This window comes from Pholis gunnellus (assembly GCF_910591455.1).
Source record: "Pholis gunnellus genome assembly, chromosome: 18".
In the NCBI taxonomy this organism is placed as follows: domain Eukaryota; kingdom Metazoa; phylum Chordata; class Actinopteri; order Perciformes; family Pholidae; genus Pholis; species Pholis gunnellus.
The window spans coordinates 6,233,808-6,257,125 of record NC_136545.1 but is presented as its reverse complement, the minus strand read 5'-3'; the positions used below and the strand labels follow the sequence as shown (position 1 = coordinate 6,257,125).

The 23,318-nt window shown below is 42.0% G+C and overlaps 1 protein-coding gene across 1 annotated transcript in view; it reads left to right on the top strand.

Annotated features, from left to right (window-relative positions):
• The window catches only part of whrna (whirlin a), a gene marked incomplete at both ends in the record, with an annotated part of 122,266 nt that extends 109,075 nt beyond the window's left edge, over positions 1-13,191 (top strand). The window contains 5 exons of the mRNA XM_079178528.1: positions 1,565-1,639; positions 3,358-3,946; positions 4,342-4,508; positions 6,269-6,391; positions 13,009-13,191. Of these exons, the coding sequence (XP_079034654.1) occupies positions 1,565-1,639; positions 3,358-3,946; positions 4,342-4,508; positions 6,269-6,391; positions 13,009-13,191 (1,137 nt within the window). The remainder of the gene's footprint in view (positions 1-1,564; positions 1,640-3,357; positions 3,947-4,341; positions 4,509-6,268; positions 6,392-13,008) is intronic.
• Positions 13,192-23,318: the final 10,127 nt, after the last annotated feature.

The following is a 23,318-nucleotide window of genomic DNA, read 5'->3' as shown; positions in this document are numbered from 1 at the left end:
GTTTGTGTGTGTATGTGTGTGTTGGTCTTTATTCTACCCATGCATCTGTCTGTGTGTGTGTGTGTGTGTGTGTGTGTGTTTGTTTGTGCTGTTTTGGACCCATGGGTGACTGCTACCACTGCTGCGTGACGCAGATTAGAGAGCTGGGTGGGTTTGGGAGGATAAAAATACTGGATTTTTGAAACTCACTCAGAGCCAGGTATACAGTCAACTGCATACCAATGCATGTGCACTCACACACACACAAACACACATTATGGAGATGCCGTTTCAGCTTGCCGGACAAACACAACGTTGCTGTTGGATGATTCTGCAGAATCTCAGATTACTTAAATTCAATAAAGATATTTCTTAAGATTCAGTAACAACGTTTTCTTTCAGCGTTCGGTTGTACTTAGCTCCACCCTCTCCTGTCACTTCTGGTTCAAAAAAGAACAAGATGGCGGCGGGCAACATGACGAACTCAAGGCTTTAAAATCGTAGTCCACAAAACTAATGGTTTAATTCACAGTCACATGTCCATTTCTTATACACAGACTACACATATATCTAATTATAGCTTGCGGCAACAACCGTTGCATCCAAAGTGTCACGGAGCATGTTAGACAGGGTCAAACCTTACAAGAGAAGGGGCAAAAAGCCTGACATCCTTGTCTTTTTGGTTGAGGTGTCACAGACGCCAAATTGGTTGTTTTCCACTATAACAAACTACACAACGCAGATTGTTGTCCCCAAAAGTTTTTGGTTCTTCTGATCCCAGCAGTCAAACACAATAAACACCACCCCAAATGTTATGTTTTACCCCAATACATAACAACCTACTACTTCCTGCATTGAGCATTGGCATTGGATGTAATTTCTGCAGTCTTTGCCTGATATGATTGCTGTGTAGACTGAGAGACACACACGCAAACACGGCGCGCTCTGACTGCATACGGTGCAGAGCAGCGTCTCCCCATGTAGAAAGCCGATCGACTTTTTTGATGAATACATTTTCTGTAAGTGCACGCCGTGCGGCAACAAGGGGTAATTAAGCTGAATTGATGTTGCTTTTGTTTTGGTTTAGTGGCAGAGTTAAATGAAGGGCAGCGTTTCTCTGAACTCAGCTCCTCTGCTCTGAAATCACTCACAGATCTGCTGCAAATTGCCTCCTCTACTCCACCACGGCAGTGGGATTGAGCTGCCAAATCCAGCTTCGAACTCAGTTGATGGTTCTCTATTGATTTCCCAGCATGTGTGTGTTTTGCTCTGTGTGTGTGTGTGTGTGTGTGTGTGTGTGTGTGTGTTTGTTTGTGCGTGCTCATGTCTTATTTGCTTGCCTTCCATATAAGCTTTAGGATTGACATGCGCATGCGAATACATATTGACATCCTTCCTTTTTTCAAGAAGATGTGGAATCTCATTTGGCATTTGTTTTGGGTCAATCGCACATCTGTGTTTAACATCTGCTCACAAGCGTTTTCTTCTGTCTTTTCTCCCTTTCATCACCCTCTCCTCTTTCTCTTTCTCTTTCACTGCTGCACCTCTTGTACCTCTTCCTCCATTTCTTTCCTGTGTCTTTCAGAACGACAGCGTGGTGGAGAGTAATGAGCAGGGTCCTCCGGAGAGTCTGAACACGCTGCTGACCGACATCTCTCTGGTGAGCCGGGCAGACAGGCACAGCCCATGCTTTGCCCTGATAAAGATGGATGCGATAGCCACTGGGGAGAAGTAAGGGAGGTGGGGGGAGAAGAAAGAAGGGGGAGAAGAGTTAGGGACAGATGAAGGTACCTGAAACGTCACGTTGCTGACCTGCAGGCTTTGTATTGGAGTGGTACGACCAAATGAGAACAAGAGAAAGACACAAGTAGTGAGTAAGTGTCAGTCTAGCCTTTCTTCATGTTTTCTTTGTTGTGTGGAAAGAAAAGAAAGTGATCACTATAGGCCACCTGGCATGTCGAATTTTTCCATCTTTCTCTCCATCTCTGCAATGAGGAGAAGCTTACGGTTGCACGTTAAGGTAAAAAAAAAGAGAAAAGTTTGCAGTTTCCAAAGCAACAAGAGATATCAAGAGCAGGAGATAAGAGGGTCAACGAGGAAGTTTTTGTCTGCAGTCGTCCAAGGCTACCTGCCACTCAAATCATACCTTACTTTTCTTTTGTGCACTTTCTTTTACACACATTTGGTGTCTCTTTTCATACACTCATGTCTGTGTGTTCATCCCACTGTTCGGTTTGTGTTTGAGCACCCTAACATTGAAACACAGGATCCCAGCGGAATCACACAGCAAGCTGCGACGTGTCCGACGTGGTTTGCATTCATTACACTTCCTCGAGACAGCTGTTATTGTCACTAAAACCAGTGGCGTGGTTTCACCGGTGTCTAAGTTGTGTGACTGAATATTGGTTAGAATTAGAAAGACAGAATATGAACACTTGGTTTAAACTTTGTTTTAATGTACTTTCTCTGTAAGCTGCAAATTAGGGGTCTAGTGTAACTATACAGTTAGGTGCATAGGGTTCAAAGTTAGTAATCAAACAAAAAAAAACATATTTATACCCCTTTGCATGTCAAATCTGCACATTTTTAACCAATTGTTAAATGGTTGTCCACTGCTAATGATAATAATAATAATACAATTTATTTGTATGGCGCTTTAATAAAAGGTACTCAAAGGCACTTTACATGGTAAAAACAGAAACAATGAAAGCAATAACAATATAAACAAGGCAGATAGATCACATTATGAAAGTAAGAAACTAAACAAAAACATATATAACTAGCATCGCAGGTTAAAAGCAGATTCAAATAGATGAGTTTTAAGTGCAGTTTTGAAAGTGGCAAGTGACCGAAATGCGGCAAGTGCCACTTCTATATGCATTTGTTTTGCAATATAAGTGTCCTTGTTGTGGAAAATCGAGTTAGGTAATTGTTTTCAATGCTGTCACTACCATAGATCAAACTCCATTCACCTCCATTGTACTGGGGAGGCAGCAGAAGTCAGACAGAAGATAAATAAAATGACTGTAGATAACTAGAGGTACAGCAAGTGAGAAACGCTGAGAAATGACCCAGCAGATCTTTATCTACATACAACTAAAATGAAGACTAAGTAATACCTTGATGAAAATGAAAATGAAAATGTCTGGAAATTGGAACATTCTCAAAACTAATTTTGCCACAAATCTTGATTAAACAGATTTTACATTTGTGAGGCAGCACATTTCTTTAGGACTTCTGACAGCTAATGGATGAACCAAAATTGTGCCGTCTGGCATTTAATGTATTCAAAAAAGAGTCAGAATCATATATATTGCATTAAACATATAATTGTTACACCCCTAATCAATGATGAATATATATATCCTCTCACTTCAGGACGACGTACAGTCCACCACAGCTGAATCTCCCCCCTCCTTCAAGCCTCCGCCCCCACCAGGGGTGCAGAGGCGCCCAACTAGACGAGATCAGCTCAACAAATGCCCCTCGTCCGAATCCTCCCACTCAGGCCTGTACTTCACAGCCCCGGCCTCTCACAACCACAGCAGAGAGCCCGGACACGCCCCTGCCTCTTCCTCACCACGCCACAAACGAGAACATCCCAGGAACCCGTCTCGGGACTACGCGGTCGTCAAAAAGAGAGATCCCTCGGTACCTTCAAAGAAAGAACAGATTACAGCTGCTCAGTTGTCCATGGTCTCGCAGCACAACATCGGTCCTTTCCCCAGGGTCCAGTCCCCCAACAGGGGCACAAAACCTGCTGCCCCGCCCCCTTCACCTCCACCTCCACCTCCGCCTCCACTCCCTGCTCCTCCCCCACCCCCTTCTCTTCCCCTCAAAACAGTGTCCATGTCCAAAGCCTCCCCCTCCTCTCCTGGCTCTAAACAGCAGTTTGTTACAGTGGAGGTTCACAGGCCCAACGCAGAGCCCGACTTCAACGAGGTGCGGCCGCTGCCCCAAGCTCGAGGTGAGGGAGCACCGGAAGTAAAATGTACCACGGGGCAGATTCTTTTTTTCATTTGTGTCCTCAAATAATAACATGCACATGTATGACACAAATGCACATAATTTCCCCAAATATGTATTTACTTGGGCTTAATGTGCTGAAATGAGCAATTACCCAGAGCACTGTATGATTTCCACTGCATGCAAACCATCACTAATCTTAATAAGCTTTTAATCTTGTATTCAATCTTAAAATCTGATCTTTTTCAGGACATTTCTAAAAATATGGGTTGTTTTTTTTTTCTCTTAAACTTTAAGTAGAAATCAAGTAAAAAAAATGAGAATGTTAGATTGCTTTCATATAAGAAGTTTTAAAGGCCAAACATCATCATGTCACATCTGCCTGTTTACACTCAGGTGGCGCCCTGTCTCAGCTGTCAGACAGCGGCCAGACCCTCAGTGAGGACAGCGGGGTGGACATAGCTGAGTCAGGACACATCAGCAAAGACAGCAGCCCCCATTCCTCACGCACACGCCATCCCCGAGACACCCAGGGGGGTGGGGGGGGAAACCCCTCCAAACCGGTGAGGGGGTCACTCTGAACAGCTGACAGCCAATCATGGATGGATGAGTGGATTCATTTGTTAAACTCTGAGGAATAAGAGACGTATTCAACTCATGTAGGAGTCTGTGTGCCGTTGTATTTCTGTATTTGTGAAGACCAATTTGAGTGAGATTTGAAGGTGAGGACGTTTCTGGAAAACACATTTAGTTTAATATGAGAACATTTTAGAAAGTACGGACATTTTAAGTGGGACCATCATTTTTGGAAGGTGAGCATAGTTGAAGAACATGAGGAAAATCTGGGAAATCAAAGATCTTTTTGGAAATTGAGGAAATCCTTTCGAGAGTACGGATATTTCAAGAAAGTATAAGGACATTTTTGGATAATAAAGATATTTTTGAGAGTGTAGCCATATTTGAAATGTGCGAACATTTGGTCCTCACATCATCAAAGGGCTGTTTTAGGGTTAATGGGCTACTTTACCTTAAAGTTATGGTTAGAATTTGTTTTTAATGAAGGGTAGAGAGTCCAGTGTGATGTCTCTTTGGGTCCTCACAAGTATTGGAAGTACAAATGTGTGTGCGTCATCTGTGTGCGTACCTGAAGACAAACACTTTGATAAATCGTTGTGCTTTATTGCTAATCCTCTAGAATCTGTTGTCAAACCTAACCTGGATCTCTTCTCTCCTCCCTCTGTTTTTGCTCACACAGACTGTTTCCTTTGTTTCACTCATTTGTCGATTTCATTCATTCATGTCATTCATTCAGTCACATGCTGCATCATTTATTTCATCCCTCGCTCGCTCGCTCACAGTGTAGCGTTATGAAACTCTCAAAGCGCTCCCTGGTTCCTGGTTCTTATTGATTGATGGAAGGAATAGCAAGTAAGGACGGGAGTAGCCTAACTGTTTATGATGAGAGGGCTGTTCGATTCAGTGTTCGTTTTAGAATTATTAGGCAGAAAATGTGACGGAGGAATCGACTTTGTATCACAACAAGCCGCATTTTACTGCGAAGGAGCAAAGCGTTTACTTTCTGTCTGCTCCTGAGTCTGCTGAAGAGAGAAGAATGATGTGCTCATGATAACCGCCACACATTGACCTAAAGAATACATTTGTTTAAGCCTTGTTTTAGTACATTTTTCCTTATGTCAGTCAAATCACACGACACGTTAACTGGTGCAAAACTGTGGGTAGTTGTGAGCAAGTATGTAAATGCGGAATGACATTCAGCAATGAAGGTTCCCAGCCAGATTGCTGTAGTTATATGGTATACCTCCTAACCGCTTGGCCACTTGATATTTAATATGGACATACAATCCCAGGATCATGTTTCAGATTAACATACAGATGAAAGAAGCCTCTCGAGGAAAAAGGGTCTCCCATTGGTTTACAGAAGCCAATGGAAGAGGAGCTTTATGAGATGTGACTTAATAGTGGAAGAACATTGCATAGATGCCTTGTTATAAGTGAGTAGAAATAGATTTATTTTGTCCCCTGACTTTTGAAGCTGTCAGAGGACATTATTGTTCATCCAATTTGTCACCAGGATTGAAGTCGTGGCCTTTATGAATGTGTAAATCCATTGAGAAAGACTCTTGGGCATATGTGCCCAGTGAAAACAAAGCTCTTCCTTGTATAAACACAAGCAGAAAAATAAATGCACAAAGGGGATGCAGACATAGGGAGGTTGGGTAATGTTATAGATATAATTAGCTTTATAAATATGCATATTTAATGTTCTTCTCGTGCTCCTCTGTCTTTCTCTCCCTTACTTTAGCCGGGGCTGTTGGAGCCCACCTCTACACTAGTGAGGGTGGCAAAGAGTGCCAGCACTCTGGGTATTGCCATTGAAGGTGGAGCCAACACCCGCCAGCCTCTGCCACGAATTGTCACAATACAGGTGAGTCAGGAAAAAAAATAAAATGTTTATAATAATGGCCACTCTAGGATCACCTCTACTTAAAGAAGCACTGCGTACGATCTGCCAACATGCTCCAAAGAATATGGGGCAGCGTTTCACCTCTAATACTAGGCTCATACAATCTCAATTCACAGTCATCAGTTTAAAAGAAAAAAGCTGCTAACTAACGGCAGGGCAAGAAAACGCACAATTTGACGTCTTTGATATAACACTGTGACCTCCTCACATTCTGTGGATAATGTTAGTTCATTTTTTTGAATGTGTTCATCTAAAATTCTGGCCAGATCGTACACGTTGCACCTTTAACCCCCCCTATCCTCATTAGCATGCAGTCGGCTCCTTGTTGGTGAATTTTCTCCTCGTATTGTTGGCTGTGTTTATTATGTCCTGGGTGCCTTCTTTCATTATTGCCTGCGATTGTACCACGCGCCCACCTTCCAGGTGGGATTTGATATCCTTTAAGGCTTTGTATGGATTCACACTGCAGCTGAACTCTCTGAGATTTCTGCTAATTTTGTCCTCGTTGTTGCTCACACAAAGATGATGGTAACATTAAGGGCCTTCATGAAAAAGCTTGTCGGCCCAGAGATTTGGGCAATTAGTGTTCCAGTTATGAGGCAGTTGGTAAAATGTTGATGTTTAGGATTAAAGGCAGAATCGGCAGCAACACCTATGGGAGATTATACAGCACCTTTTATGTAAAAGATAAAGATGTTCATGTTTACTTAATGATGAGGCTGAATAGAGTTGCACATGTTGAAGCAAGAGGTTTTACATTTGCACGTCTGTTTTGAAAAATATTTGAAATTCAGAACTTCTGGCTATGAGTGAAATCCAAAAATTGGCAGGTTAGTGAGCTCTGAGGAAAGCTATTACTGTGACAGGATGTGCATTTCTCTGTCTGCGACGGTAATTTGCAAGTCAACAAAGCCTCGTATTAGCTCAGCATCTGTAGCACTAATCATTTCCTAACCACAGAGGAACCTGGGAGTTACAATTTAAAGATCAGAGTGACTACAGTCCGCACCCTGTTCAAAGCTGTCTGTCAGTCGCCCACTCCAAGAGGTGGTGGTTGAAATACCAAAAAGCAGGCTGCTGATTGCGAGGGGAGGGATAAAAGGATTGGAAATCAGCACATTCAAAATCAAAGAGTGCACTGGAAGAAAGGGCGCCAAGTGTGAGTGAAGGATGCAAAAGGAGTCAGAGCGATGTTAATAAGGAGCGGAGGAACAAGGAGGATTTGTACAGATGAGGAAGTGGAGGTCTGGTGCTGTTGGTGGTGGGAAGGGTTGCATTGGGACATAGTAAACAGATCTGTTTTCATTGCCAAATTGCAGTTGTTCCCATCAGTTGTCAAGATACAAATCCTCAGGCACAGGCAGGAGAATGGGATTTCGGGTTCTCTTTTTTTATCTGATGTATCTGTTTTTGTCTATTGAAGCGAGAAACACAGCTTGCCGGATTTTATATCAGAGCTGCTTCTTTGCTGCATTGTTGTATCTTCCTTAGCTCCATTCACTCAGAGATAACAAAGCACCAGCTCTTTAGCAAAAATCACAAACTTATAGATATAATTTGATGAAAGGGCTTTGGGTATTATAGAGTCTGTTTTCATTGGAGTGGAATTTATTCCTCCGTGTGACATGGGCAAAAAAAATCAGAAATCAGCAGCAGTGGTCTCTTTAAGCTCCGCTTTTCAGGAGAGTTCAACGTTAAAAAGATAGACCATGAAACTATTGAAAAAAAGAGCTAATTCAGCCAAGGATTGTCCGTGACATAATCACACAGAGCAAGAGATGCTCTTACGGTTACGCTTGAGAGATGAAGCCACTGAGATGGTTCGACCCATAACCAATTCCTCTAAATCTCACAGACGCTAGAGTGAGAGACTAATAACAATAAAAATGCAGCTGAGTGCAATGGATAATAGCACTGTGGCATGAGGAGGTCCAGTGAAACAGCCCAAAAAAAGGTGTAACTCATTTTAACAGTGAAAGTTCATTTAATCCTTTCAGACAAGGAGATTGAAATTGTAATCAGGTTAAAATGATTGCTGGGTCTTTGATTACAGCTCCACACTTTTGGAATTGCACAGATTTCCTCCAAACTTTGGTTTGCTGAGGTGCAAACCCTATCGATCACAAGCGAGAGGAAGCCACAAGCTACATGACACCAACGCTGCTTCCCCGAACAATAACACCGTGTGGCTTCACAGTTATTTAGAGGCATCAATAACATGGTAGCCTCAAGGCCACTTGTTACAGAAATGGAAGGAAGACTTTTCTGGAACGTTCAGTTTTCACGATGGAGAAGCGAGCTGTGAAAACTTTGCTCGGTCACCTGGGGAAAGCTAACTCAATGTTATTAGATCCTTAAACAAGGCACACACACAACCTCAGACCAAGAATGATACATTTGCTTTGATAAAACAAAACATTCATTTTGTTTCTGACTTTCTGATGGGCTTCGGTTCTGCCAGTGCAATATCATTACTCTGCAGTATTGGAAGTAAGCACCGTGGAGTCGTGATACAGCAAATTTCTTGCTTCCTGTCTCTCCGGGCACAAGGGGCTCTCGCCTCGAGTCACCTCAATCACTGCTGCCGAGGATGAAGTGCAGATGAGGAAGCTGCTGCCGGCCGGTCGTTATCAGACCCCATCACACCTCCTGAAGCAACAGCTTGTTATCGCTGCCGTCTTCCGATCATGACGACCGAGCGCTCCGCTAGCTCAGTAATTGTCGGAGGCTCAGTAAATAAGAGAGGTGACGATGAGGTCCTCGTGTGGAAGGCACTGCCGGTGTCTTCAGCCTTCAAAGTCGCACGTAATGAGGTCAGCTGTTGGAATCAGGAGGAGGAGGACATGGCGCTGACAGAAAGGAAAGCACGAGTTTGTGTCTTATTTGGTGTGTTTTTAAGACCAAAAGAAAGGGATTTTTTTTGTCATTTTTTTCTTTTTCATTTTTAAATGAAGTTTAAAGCATCATTTCAGCCCAGTTGCCAGGATAGAACATGTCTGCAAACCACGGATGCATTGAATGTCGACGTTTTTGAATTAGGTCAGAGCAAGTGTCGTAGTGCAACGAGCAATGCACAGAGCAAGTGCAGTAGTTTCTCAAGCGACTGTTATAGAAGATACGTGGTATAATAACCTTCTTATATACAGTGATAATAAATAGTAGAAAGAGCGAGACAGTCCACTAGTGTGAGAGGTTTGGGATGGTGGATGGGTCAAACAAACACAGGCCCTTCAACCAGGAGACTGCTGTTCATGTCCAGTGTGAAACCAAAAGTGCACACTGACACTTGTTTAGTAGCGTAAGTCCACTAAGGGCGGTTATTTATTCATGCTAGTTAACGATGTTTTCTCTAACCTCAACGAAGTAGTTCTGTTGCCCAAGCATAACCCATCGGTTAACCACGTTAACCAAGTGGCAATGTGCGTTTCTGCAAGCGTGACACAAGGCTGATATGAAACATATTTATAAAACTTGTGTTTTTGGATCAGAAACATAAACATTCAACTGATCCCCGTGGTTTGCAGAAACATACAATGCCAACTTTTTTTTTCTGGCTACTGGGTTGTGTATTGTATGGCTACAAGCTGACAGACACACTGCTCTGGCATTTTGTTGTCATTTAAAGTTGCTATTGCTAACATGTTAGCAAAAAGACATCCTGCAGACACAGAGCAACATCATCATTGATTTGGAGTTGGGTTTGTGTCCACTTAATGAATTTAAGTCCAATATTAACTTTCCTTTTAGCTCTGGTTTGGTCAAAATATAAGTCTTTTTAGCTGCTAACTTTCTTCACCATTTAATTGCTAACTTTGTCTGTCTGCTGTTTGGTGCTGGGCAGGTGTACAGTGGGTGTATCAGCTGTAGTAAGCTTCAGGTTAGGTTGAGGAAAAAGCTGATGGGGAAATAGCTTAACAGCCCCCCCACATTTGTTTTTTCGTGGAAATATGGTGGAAATATGATACAGGCTCACGGGGTAGCACAGCCAATCAAGAGTCAGCCATAAACAAGGAGCTACGCTGAGTCAGCTCATCCAGATCATTGCCCAAGCTGCAATAACAGTCACAAAAGGCATGCAGAGGCCGTTACGTGTTGCCTCTCAACATAAAGAACACACTATTTCTTGCATTGGCACTTAATGCTCGTAATGGATTTGAATCATCCACAGCAGAGACATCCAAATTTGAATGTATAATGAAAGTAACAGTATGTGGAGGCTGCTGGTGATTTCCCACTTCAGATTGGAGGGAGGGAAAGAACGGTAGCCATGACTTCACCACTTATATCTGTCCTCTGGGCATATGACCGCAGAGGAGAAGCAGATCTGCTGATCTATACGGTGAACAAATCAGAGAAACAAAAGTGGTAGAGGGAGGCCTTTTGGGAGAGTCTTCTGAGTTCACTGCCAAGGAGCTGAGACTCACTCAAGAAATGAGACCTGAGTCAACATCATGTGTCCTGCGCCTGTCTCAGGGTGTCAATGACAGACAGCCTGTTTCTAATCCCTGAGGAAATGTGTGAGGATGAGAACTGCAAGTGGGGAGTGTTGCCGGTCAGGAGAAAGCGTTTCACTTCTTTCTAAAGGCACGAGACACATTTACTGCCGGACAGGGCCGGACTGCATGCGTGTGTGTGTGTGTGTGTGTGTGTGTGTGTATTTATGCGTCTGCACTCCTGTGAATGCGTTTTTCAGTAACAACGCGGCTCTATTTCAGTATGATAATGAAGCACCTGTCACATTTACGGCGTAGTGTTTAAACTCTAACTTGTGTACTGAGAGGACCTGGTTTACTTGGGTGTAACGGAACAAAAGTAAGTGCAGGGCCTCTGAGCTACAGAGACAAGTGGGCTTCTTGGATATCCTTGGCGCTCGGTCACAGTTAGTTTTTTATAAGTAATGATCATTTTCACCTTCGGGATTCTTGCCATGGTGATTACAATCGATCACAGACGGAAGCACAAAGAACACTTGCCGTTTTTGTGATGAAATTCTGTCCGCTGCAGAGTAAAGTGGATTTTTAACCGTTTGCTTGAGCTGTGACCATATTTCTTCAGCCAAACAAAGACTGCAACCAGATACGACACATGTCCCTGCTCATTTACATAACATGTATTACGTTTTTCACGTTTTCACATTTGATGTTGTGTTTATATACTATATTTTCCTGGTGTTGTACAAGACAAGGAAGGAGATGTTTGTGTTGTCTTCATGCAGTAGATGGGAAAGGCATTCATGGCCTTCATTTGTATTTTTAGCACGATATTTAGTCAATTTGGCGGTGAATTTATAGTTGTAGCAATACATTTATTAGACCTCAGGCAAGGACAGTTTCCTATTCTTATCCTAAACCTGTGCATCACTCTGTGAGCCTCGCTTGTTCGAGGCTTCCAAGTCAGATTTAGCAAATTGCTCATATGAACTTGATAAATGCCATCAGTTCATGAGTAGATGCATTTGTGAGATGTGATCATTAGCATAAACTACACCTCCAACTTTCATTCGCCCGAGAGAAAAACTGCAGAGCTTCAAGTCCAGCTGTCAAAACTCAGCCGAAATTTTGTGTGCTTTCACGCTTAACCAGTTTGGTTCCGTTAAATGGAACTTAACAACCAGATCGAGGCCGCCTGAAAAGAAGGGTCATGGTCACCAGTGCAGTCTGTTTGTAGTGTTAAAGTGTAACCAACCATCCACAGGACCGTGTGAAAGCAGATATGTGACTTTATCATGAATTCATAAGCTAACGATTAAATCCATCTGCTCAGAACTCGGACGTCCGGATCCATACACACACAATCTACAGCCTGTATTTACACATCAGAAAGTGACAAGGAGTAAAACCAGAGCTGTGTTGAGCTTGAGTCCTGCTTTGTGTCCTTTGTCAGTTCCCCAATAGAAGCGAGTGAAAAGAGGGAAACGTGCTGTCTAGTTTGACACTATTTCTGATGAGGAGGTCCAGTTGCAGTCTTGACTCACAATCAGTTCTGTCTTTGCCAGTTATTTTTTGACATCAGACAAGATGAATAAACACATGAGGCACAGAAGTGCAGCATGACCTGCTCTCAGTCCCCGCCCCCCCGTGATCTATGGAATGTTGGCATGTCGACACAACCGTCACTCAGTGAGTCGCCTGTCAGTCTGTACAACTCCATGCTTACAGCGCTTGGCTTGTTTGTAATACGTCCGTGTGAACACAAACCAGAGAAGGGTTAAGAAGCAGTGATGCATCTTTTATTTTTTCCTTGAACCAAAGTACAAGTGTGAGAGCATCCGTAAGCTCCAAATTTATTCAAATGAAGGCATTCTGATTCTTTTCACATTTTAGAGAAAGGCAGTTTATCTTGACATTAATTGTACAATAAAAAGGAATTTTTTTGTGTCTAAGTGAGTGGTTTCTAAATTTTAAAAAAATGAATGAACCCAACAAGTTCCCTTGAGTCTCTTGTTCGTGCTGCTTATTAACAAAACTGTCAATACGAGTGGTTCTGACACGAGGCCCATTTATTTATGCAGTTCTTACTCAAAATGTGGAGTTTAGTTCTCTTAAACTTCACTTTGTCTCTATGTCTCTGTCTCTTAGAGAGGCGGTTCAGCTCACAACTGCGGCCAGCTGAAGGTGGGTCAGGTGATCCTGGAGGTAAACGGGGTTTCCATGAGGGGCCGCGAGCACAGGGACGCCGCACGCCTCATCGCCGAGGCCTTCAAGACCAAAGAGAGGGACCACGTGGACTTCCTGGTGACCGAGTTCAATGTGGCGCTATAGCTGAGTGGAGGAGGAGAGAGGACGATGACGGGGGGGGCGGCGCCAAGAGAAGAGGGGTTCGAGGACGTCCCGGGAGGAGGAAAAAGAAGAAAGAAAAAATTGAAGCGTCTGTTGATTTCAATGGCACAACTCTTTTCGATTGACACAAACGAACCACCAACTGATCCCTGAGCCCTTCTAGAAACCCACCCTTCATTCTGGATACACGATACTCACATTTACAAAGTATTATTTCCGCCGTGGACTTGGTTCAGGATGCTCCTCAACGTGTTACCTCCCCACTGTGAGACCTTATGCACTAAAATGGAAACTAGTGAGACGTATACCTCTTTCTTTTGTTCCCCTCCGTCGTAAAAGACTTGTGGATTTACAACCATTCGAAAAACCGACTGGAACTTCTCGTAGCACGACCACGTCCCATGGTCCGTTTGTTTTATTTATCTTTTGCTTCTACCGTGAGAGACAACTGCACATCGAAGACCGATCCCTGCTCGACTTTACAAGCTCGGATTGGGAAATGTAAAAATGAACAAATGTAGATACAGATGCATATATAGTGTACACATAAAGATAGTCCTATATGAATTATAAAACCCTTAACCTCTGTTGCATCATCGCTACATAGTGATATATTTCAAAGATGATGATAATTCAGGCCGTCCTGGTGATATGGGAGTCGACGCGTTTTACAGTGATGCTACCAGCTGTCTGCGTGTTGCCATCCTTTCACGAGAAGGATGACAGAAATACACATTACATGCTCATATTTGCTTGATCAGACATAGAAGAAAAGATGATGGGGATCTTCATTCGGGCTCCACACCAATGCTAATCATTTCCTGTTTCCTTTCCACTTCTCCATGTGCATCTGTATTATTTGAGACTACGTCCACACCAAACTAGCTGAATCTTTCAAATGCTGTGAAAATAACACGCGCTGTAGCCAAGTTTCCTAGTACACAGCAACAGAAAAGGTTGTCGTGTTCAGATTCATTCACTCTACAGAGCAATTTTGGAAAGCTCAGTTGGATGAAAGATGCTATTTGTCTTCAGATTTGGCCAGTTTAGTGTGGAGGTTCTCAGAGGGGATCAAACCCCTCGTTTTTTTCCCCTCAGACCGCTTTGCTCCTGCTCGTCTGAATAGCTATTGATGATTTTATTTAGTAATTTCATAGTTTTAATTATATTCACCCTTGGGGGAGGGGGGGGGGACTTGCTGAAGCCATGCTCAGTGCAGCAATTACCCTCAAGAGGGGCGTAATGAGACATTTAGAGGACGACACTGCCAAAGATTTGAGAAACACTCCTCCTCACATGTTCACACAATGCACGCACGCACGCACACATCACGCACACATCTTATCCACTTATAGAAAAGCAATTAGGAGATAAGCAATCAGGTGGAGGGAGAGAGGGAGAGAGAGAGAATGAGCGAGCGACAAAAGCAGCAGATGAGACGTGATTGTTGCTGTGATGATTTGCTTCCTCACAGGAAGAGTGCAAGCGAGGAGAGGATGTACAGCAAACATCCTCCATGTGTCACGCCAGAGACTCATTAGGCTGCAGGTAGAACTACCAAGTAATTGGACTAATTAACTAGTGTTTGATCTGTGCGTGGATGCGAGTGTTGTATGTGTTTTAATGTGTCTTGTCTGAATGAAATGATGATGTTCAAAACAATTAGACGGCAAATAGTGATGGATTTAAATGTCACCAAAGGCGCTGCTGCATGAGACACGTGTGAGGGAGTGGAGCGGTAGTGTGGGCTTTCTGAAGAACGCCAGCGGAGCAGCTCTGTGAGAAATTGCCGTCAAACACTCCTGAATCTTTCTGGTGACAGCTGAGAGAAGAGAACAGGACGTTCATTCTTCGTTGGCACATTTATCTTCAAAACGTCAACCTTCAATGAATACCAAACAAATACCCACATCCTGTACCCGTATGTTGCCCAATTATGATCCCAAGATATATATATTTTAAAGAATCTTTAATTTCTTACTTTCTTCGCAACTTATTGGAGTCTGTTTATCTGTCATAAGACCATGTTCTGTTCCATTGCTCATTTTACAAGTGAGAAGTAAGAAAACCAAAGAATAGATTATTGCCGCTAGAAGACAGGAGAACTCCACAAGAACATGTACACAGTTCTGACATATTTTTGTCAGATTACGATTTATTCTTTGATTCATTTTGAGTCGTGTTTGGGCCCACCTGATGACCTGATGACTCACCCCCCTGTTAGCTCTGCTTTGGGGTCCACCAGATTTTTTTTCACAACTAGTTTCAAGATTTGTCCGTCTCTCGTTTGGTATTCGGGAGTTGTGTATATATATTTATATATATATATATATTTTTAGGACTGAATGAATGTTTCATTTTCCCTCTCAGTTAAAACACAGTCAACATAAAAGTAATGACATGATACGAGTGAAGAAGTGAATCAAGATGACATAAATCCAGTGTGTGTCTAGAAACGGACGACCTGGAGCAGTAAATCACACCAACAGTTCACCAGCTAAAGCTTTGACAGTAACTATAGTGCTGCAGCAGGATTTATGTAATGTTTTTGTAGCTTACGTTGTCCATTAATAAGTCAACAGTCTGATGAAAAGCCCCCGTATTAAACTGTTTATATCTGAGGGGAATGTGGAGAAGCTCCCATTTATACAACAGAGTTTCTGTCTCTGAGATTACTGAGGCGTTTGAGTGCATCCACTAAGTTCACTTGGAGAAATATGAACTGTAGGCATATTCAGGACGTGATGGGAACAATATCTGGAAAGAATCGCACTCACCGCAACCACAAACAAACTTAACATTCAGGATGCATCGTGTGTGTGTGTGTGTGTGTGTGTGTGTGTGTGTGTGTGTGTGTGTGTGTGTGTGTGTGTGTGTGTGTGTGTGTGTGTGTGTGTGTGTGTGTGTGTGTGTGTGTGTGTGTGTGTGTGTGTGTGTGTGTGTGTGAGAGAGAGAGAGAGAGCCTGAGCTAGATAAGAAGACACAAGAGACATTCAGACAGATGAGAGCTGGAGTGTGTCCTCTCAATGGAAGTACTCACCTTTTAAATAATCTAATCTGGAAGGAATCGCACCCACACACACATGAACGCTTTTGTTTTCTGAGTTGAACGTTCGAACATCACACATGACAACTCACACATGTGCTTTGTTTAACACTGCTGTGGCCAAGCTTTTGGTTTTGAATTTGCTAAATCTTTCCAGTGAAAACCTCAGACTATATCTCTAAATTGGATTGTATTTATATTCACTTTAAAGGTGTTTCAAACAGCCGGAAGGAAAACATTTTCCTCTGTGGGTTGAGGGAATTATCCCACTTCTGAGAAAAATAAAAGCATTTTAAAACCCTTTGGATTAACTCCAAAATACATTTCCACAAACAGGGCAGGATATCATTAGAACATGTTCTCTTACTCTTACAAATGGAATAACTTTCAGAACCGATACCAAAATAATACTTGCTGCTTTATATTAGATATATTAGATCTTTTTTAACAAAAGCCTTTTTTCTTTGAAAGGATAAGGCAAGTGTTATTCTTATTGTCAAAAAAGGACCGAAACCAACAAGGTTTGTCTCTCAATACTTCCTGACTTCTCTGCAAAACAGCTGGGCACTGTAACTTTAACTTTAAGCAAACTTCACCTAAACAGGAGTAAATAGTTAATTCGTTGGGGACTAGTTTCAGCTGCGAATGAATACACATTTGGTGTTCTAGTGATTATTTAAAGCAGTATCTGTGGGATTGAATGAAAATACACCGTGTGTGTAAGGAGGGAACATGTGACCTAGTGCAACACTGTGGCTCACTTATGTGTTTTCAATAGTTTTGAATCCACAGTAGATCTCTATGACACAGAGGAATACAATGTATCAGTAGGAACAATCATTGTTGGTTTTTGTCTTTTCATAGGATTTGTTGACAACAGAAGAATATCTATAATATAATATATCTATAATTGTCCTTTAACAAAAGAAGTTAAGCACCCCATATGTTAAATGTTGTCTAAATATAAGCAGCCACGCAACAACTTAAATAACGTATAAAATTGGGAGAATTATAATTTATTTTCCAAAAAAGAACATTTCGGCCAGAACCAAAACGTTGGCCACAGAGACTTTATAAATCTTCAAACAAAGCCAAGTTTCAGGATATGAAAAATTGTTTTAAAAAAAAAAAAAGTTACAGTTGCAATTGTCAAATGTATTTTATAATGTTCTTGAATCTCTTTAACGGAGGTAAATCTCTTTACTCTGCTAAGGTGAAATGCAGATAAATTCAAACACGTCTCAGAGAAAGTCAAAAGTGAAAAATGAATGACTAACGCTCTACAGTGAAAGAAGCAGCCGCTATTTTATTTCCCTTATTTATTCATTTAACCATATATACAGCATACTTTTACAGCAGAATCGTCCCTCCTCAGCACAGGCACTTTTTCCCCGAGTCAATTCCATAATGACCTCGTCTTGTAGACATTTCGATAGCGGCTCGGCCTTCCCTTTGATCTGATATTAAAGGAGCATCCAGAAGAGAGGGATGATGGAGGGAAGGATGGAATCCACTGACAGTCTCATTAATCAGAGGCCAAGACAGAGAGGTGCTGGCCTCGGCTCCGACATGAGACACGATCAGCTCAGACATTGTCTTGTTGCTGTAGCAAGGTGCGACGGTTTGCTCCCCCCCCCCACCCCTGAACCACTGCTTGCCTGCAAAGGTCAGACTCATAAAACACCACCTGTTGAGTCTACTGATGATGTTTTTTTTTTGTTTCACTGAGTGTGCCTCCTGCTTTTTTAGCTGCACAAGTTTGTTTTGTTGGTGTTCATTTTCCCACCCTGCCTGCCTGCCATGCTCTTCAGCTGCCTCCTTTTGCTTTTGTTTTCCCGTCACTCCATCGGCCCCCTTCGCCTACTTCATGCACATGTTAACGAGGAGTGTTGTGCAAGGACATGCTATTTATACAGAAAGTGTGTTTAATTTTTTCAATAAAGATAACTGCACAAAAGAAGTTGCAAGCTGTCTGCTTTTATTTTGAAGTGTGCTGTTTGAAGTTGGAAATCATGTGGACGCTGTTGTCCAAACCCGGCTTCCAACATCGTGTGGAAAGTCTTCCCAGAAGAGTGGAGGCTGTTGTGGCAGCAGGTTAATGTGATTGGTTTTAGAATGAAATGTGAAGCACTAACTTAGATGGAATGTTCAGGATCCACACAATGTTTGTCATTTCTAAAATTGTCCTTTTTTCCTTTCAAGCTCTTTGCCGATTCATTTTAGATGCTTTCATCTTTAACAATACATTAACTTGATTATTCCTTTGAAAATAAAAGTGTGCATAATGCAAGTGGAACACGCTGTACTGAAATGTACCTCAATCCATTTCATATACTGCTTGTCTTGTCACACGGGAGCTGGAAGAGCCTATTGTAGCATGCGCTGGGTGAGAGGCAGAGTACATCCTGGACAGGTCACCAATCCAATCTTATCTCCAGATGGAACTCATCTTGGGAATGCTGGTTGTAGGCAGCTGACAGCAAAAGTGGACATCTCCTTGTTCCCCTTTTAAAAGTGGTAAATGATTTTATGTTTTATGTAGAGATTCAGCCTTTGTAAAGCCCTTTGATCGTTATTTGGCTGAACAAATATTACAGACTTGGCTTAGTTCATTCTGAAAAAAAAAAAAAGCCAGACGTCCGCTAGTTCCAGCCTCTTAAATGTGAGGTGGATTCAGGGTACCACTACATGGCCGAAAGTATTTGGACACTGGACACCCAAAAAAATAAAAGTAATGTGTAATTGAACATTGAACATGTCTTTCCAGAACCATAGGCATCAATAGGCTGCTATCAAAGCCTATACTCTCGGAGGTCAGTACAGTCAAGTTCTTTCATACAAAGCTGGATAACCATTTGTTTTTATGGACAAGGCTTTGTGCGCAAGTTGTTGTCATGTTCAAACAGGAGAGGAATCATTTTATGATGTATAATTTTCATTTTCATAATGTGAAGGTCCGGCCTGTAAGAAGTTGAGTCAGCTAAATTGCCGAAAATTTTAATTACTAATATACTAATTATTTTAACTATTGATAAAAGATGGAATCAAAAAGATTTAAAAAAACAATTTCAACTGACGGTTGACCTATATAATTCATTGTTGCATCTTTAAAACAAATCCTTTTTGAAAATGAATTTCGTACATTTGTTGTATTTGTTTCTGTTCTATTCTTTAGTTCTGTTTGTATACATCGATGAAAACCTGTGTTGGACATCCATTAAGATACAAATTAAATTTAAATCCCCTAAACACAGAGAGGAAAAGATCCTTCTTAAATTAGGAAATGGTGCCCTCTTGTGGCCTTGTCTTTGAACTGCAATCCTCTAATGTTGTATTCGGTTGTATACTCGTCTTCCCAGATCTACGCTAAGCCCCGCCCCTGAACAGCCTCATAACCAATCACCACTCAGATTTTTGGCTTTACTTGGTCTGGAGGTAATTTGTCCGGAACTTCGTCTGTCAGGTAACACAACCTGCAACAAACTCCACACATTAAATGGTTGTGTTCAGACTTAGAAAAGGTTTCTGTTAGGGTTAGGACTGCTGTTTAAATGAATTAAAGACGTGTACGTGGCTTGTAAGAAGGTAAAACATGCCTGAAATACTAAACTCAGGACCTTAAACTCTACAGGGTTTTGTCTTGAAGGACTACTCTGCCAGCTGCAATCAACGCCACACTCCACACGACTGATAATTAGCCTCCTAAATACCAGAAACCACGTTTTTCTTGTGCGAAATTAATTCGTGTGACTCCTCCAGCATCAAGGCACCGATATTGTGCAGGTGAACGACATCTTGATGTGGGCTGTGATGTCTTTTTAAGTGAGCGTTGGGAGGAACGCGTAAGTGATGGTAACGACAGCCAACTTTTTAAACTGACACTGACTGTTAGCTCAACGTTACAGTTATCACACGTGTCCTCAACCGTTACTCAGTTACGGTTCACAACAGACTAATAAGTTGCCATATTTAGCAGTGTAACGAATGAGGAGGCTCGGGGAGTGCTTGAGGAAACCTCAGCAACCTGTACCGTGTCTGTTTGTTGTGTGTGCGCCATGGTGACACGGGGTGGGTCTTCTCTACGTTTTACGGGTTTCAAGGCAACCGACCTGTTGCCGTCCTCCAGTGAAGCTCCACCAGTCTACTGAACATCTCGCCTGTTGAATCGACGAAATGCATGAATCGTATCTGTAATATGAGGTAAGTGTGCAATGCAACGCTGTCATCAAAAGTTACTTTAATTCCACAATAGTGTCATTTATAGTGATCTGTGTGCATTGTCCTCAGAAACGCCCAATATAAGACGAACATTGTGCAAACGTTAGCTCTGTGCTGCTCTGCACACCAGCCCGGCTGGTTGCACTTGGTTAACAGTTGTTGAGCAACTTTTCTTCTTGAGTTGAAGTCAACAGGGAGCTTCTTGTTATTGCAGAGCATGGGGCTGTAGCCCACACTTAACAGGAGACACCTCAGGCAAAAATGATGTTTCTTCATGCACTGCTTCCATTACATGTCTTCTTCCAGACTAGTGGAAATAAAACAACCAAAACACACATTTAGGTTTTATTTTACTACTTTGTCTATTTGTGTCTGTTGATTTCTCCTAAAATCAACAAAAGGTACCGTTAGATAAGGCCTCATTTGCATATTCAAATATACAATATCAGAAAACTTGTATTCTGAAAATACTTGTCTTAATGTAAGTAACTGTGAAAGTTTCATGGTGATCTATTTAAAAAGAAATATTTTTACCCTATTCACCTGTAGTGTAGTCTGTGGACGTTTACAATACATATGAGAGCGTTCATTGCCAGCTTTCACTACTTGATGTTTGACTCTCTGTGCTAAGATGTTTGATACCAGTGCCCTGTGTAATAGTACGTGTTTCTGTTATTATATCAGCAGTTGTTTCTTGGCAAATATACAGCACCAAAGGCTTTATAACTTGAGTTATTATTTGAGGAATGGCATCATGTTGACGAATAGGACATTGCAAGCGCAAAAAGAATGGACATTTTGACAAAAATTGTTATTTGAAACATTTTAGAAATCTCTCTCAAACATCTTTCTGGATGCCCATTTAGAATAATCAGTAAGAAATACGACCTTAAGAATAATAATCCACACAACCATTTTAGCTTGATACATTTTTAAAATGAATATTATTGACTTTGATTGATTTTCTTTCCAGTGAGTAATTGGTCAATCAACAAATAATTTCAGCACATTTCAAAACAGTCCAGTGTTATTTAGCCCCTCTCCTCACCGGTCCCTCTGCTCAGTGCGTTCTGTTCCTTCAGCTCTCCCTGTGCCGCCTAAGAAGATTAGCTGTCATACTGTATATTAGTCACTAGGCCGTCCTACACGGGACACACACACACACAACTCGCTCTACCTCTGCCATCTTGTGGGACAGCTCCGGCTACACTAGTGCTCACTGTGCTCAGAATTCAGCCGTCGGCATCCTGTGAAAATTCCAGTAGTCTCGCTGTTGGCCAGGTTTAATGACTTTACGACAGCTTTGGTGGGACTGTGAATGACCTGGAGGACTTTCTGTCATTGCTTTCCCTTCCTGCTCCTTCTCTGTCTGTTGTTCCTCCTCCCCACCTGTCCAACCTGAGCTCTCCTGACAGTCAGGTGATTACAGCCCTGCTGACTGTCTGTCTGTCTGTCTGTCTGTCTGTCTGTGTGGACCTGAGCTGTCCTCCTGTCCTGGATGTGTACTGATGATCATTGTCTGTTTACCATCTGTGAAGCCCCCTGTAAGGGCTTTAGAGCAGCTTAATTCCCCCCCCATCTGGTAGCTTCGATAAACCCTTAGTTCCCCCGGGAGCGATCAGGGAGGACGAGCAGAGCAACAGGTGAGTTGTTTCTTTGCTTTATTCTTACAGGTATCAGAAATCCAACGATTATGGGAAACCTAGAAAGCTTTTGAACCAAGAGAGAGCTTTGATTTCACTAGAAGTTCCTTGCTGTCTGCTTCTCTTCTGCATTTGCTCTAAATCTAGTTACAGTTAGCTACACGTACTGTAAATACCCAACGTGTGTGTGTGTGTGTGTGTGTGTGTGTGTGTGTGTGTGTGTGTGTGTGTGTGTGTGTGTGTGTGTGTGTGTGTGTGTGTGTGTGTGTGTGTGTGTGTGTGTGTGTGTGTGTGTGTGACGCTGCACCACCCAAAACTTAAATAGTTTTCTAAGCGTTGGCGGAGCAGGTACCGCTGGTGACAAGCAGGGATAGAGGATGTATACGTTCAACATGCTCTTACTTTTGTATTATTAGTTAAACACAGATGCATACATATGTAAGCAGTAGGGCTGGATATATAGGCCTTTTTAAACGGACATTTTAATCATGTCAGTCAGTAATACAGTTATTGATGGTTGAATTCCATTTAGTTTCTTCAGTCTTAGTTCATGTTGGCCCACTGTCGTACTGTCTTAGCTTATTGGGCCACTTAGAACATCAGTAATGTGATTTGTAAGGTAACACCTGTGCTTTTCCTGCTATGAAAAGTCAAAATGTCTGCTGCTTAAAAGGCCTATTGTATTACAACTTTGGATACCAACTATAGTGGAGATACAATACCTGAGTTGTTGTTTTTTACTCTTACCAAAATGATACTTACTAAAATTGGCAAAACTATGATTTTAAATCAGGAACTATCTGATCTATCAGCAGTAAAGAAGGGTACCAGAGAAGAACCCACTTCTAGTTAACAGTATTTTCAATGTGATCGCTGGTTGAGGTGGAGCTGATCCTGACACACTCGTATACTGATGGGTACATCGGATAATAACTATGCATCATATTTTATAGGCTTGTCTTGCATTTTGCTGTAATTAAGCATGGCTGTCAGATAAATGGAGTGAAATTGAAAGTACATCATTTCCCACTAAAATGTAAGGAAGCATAAAGTTGCATTAAAAAATAAAAAGATATACGTGTAAAGAACTAATTTTAAAAGTATTGAGTTGCTTTTCACCACTGGTTGTAATCAAAGGACTGCACATATTGTCATCCTTGTCGTCTCATCTCGAGTCCCTGGACATCTTGGGTGTTGGGGTG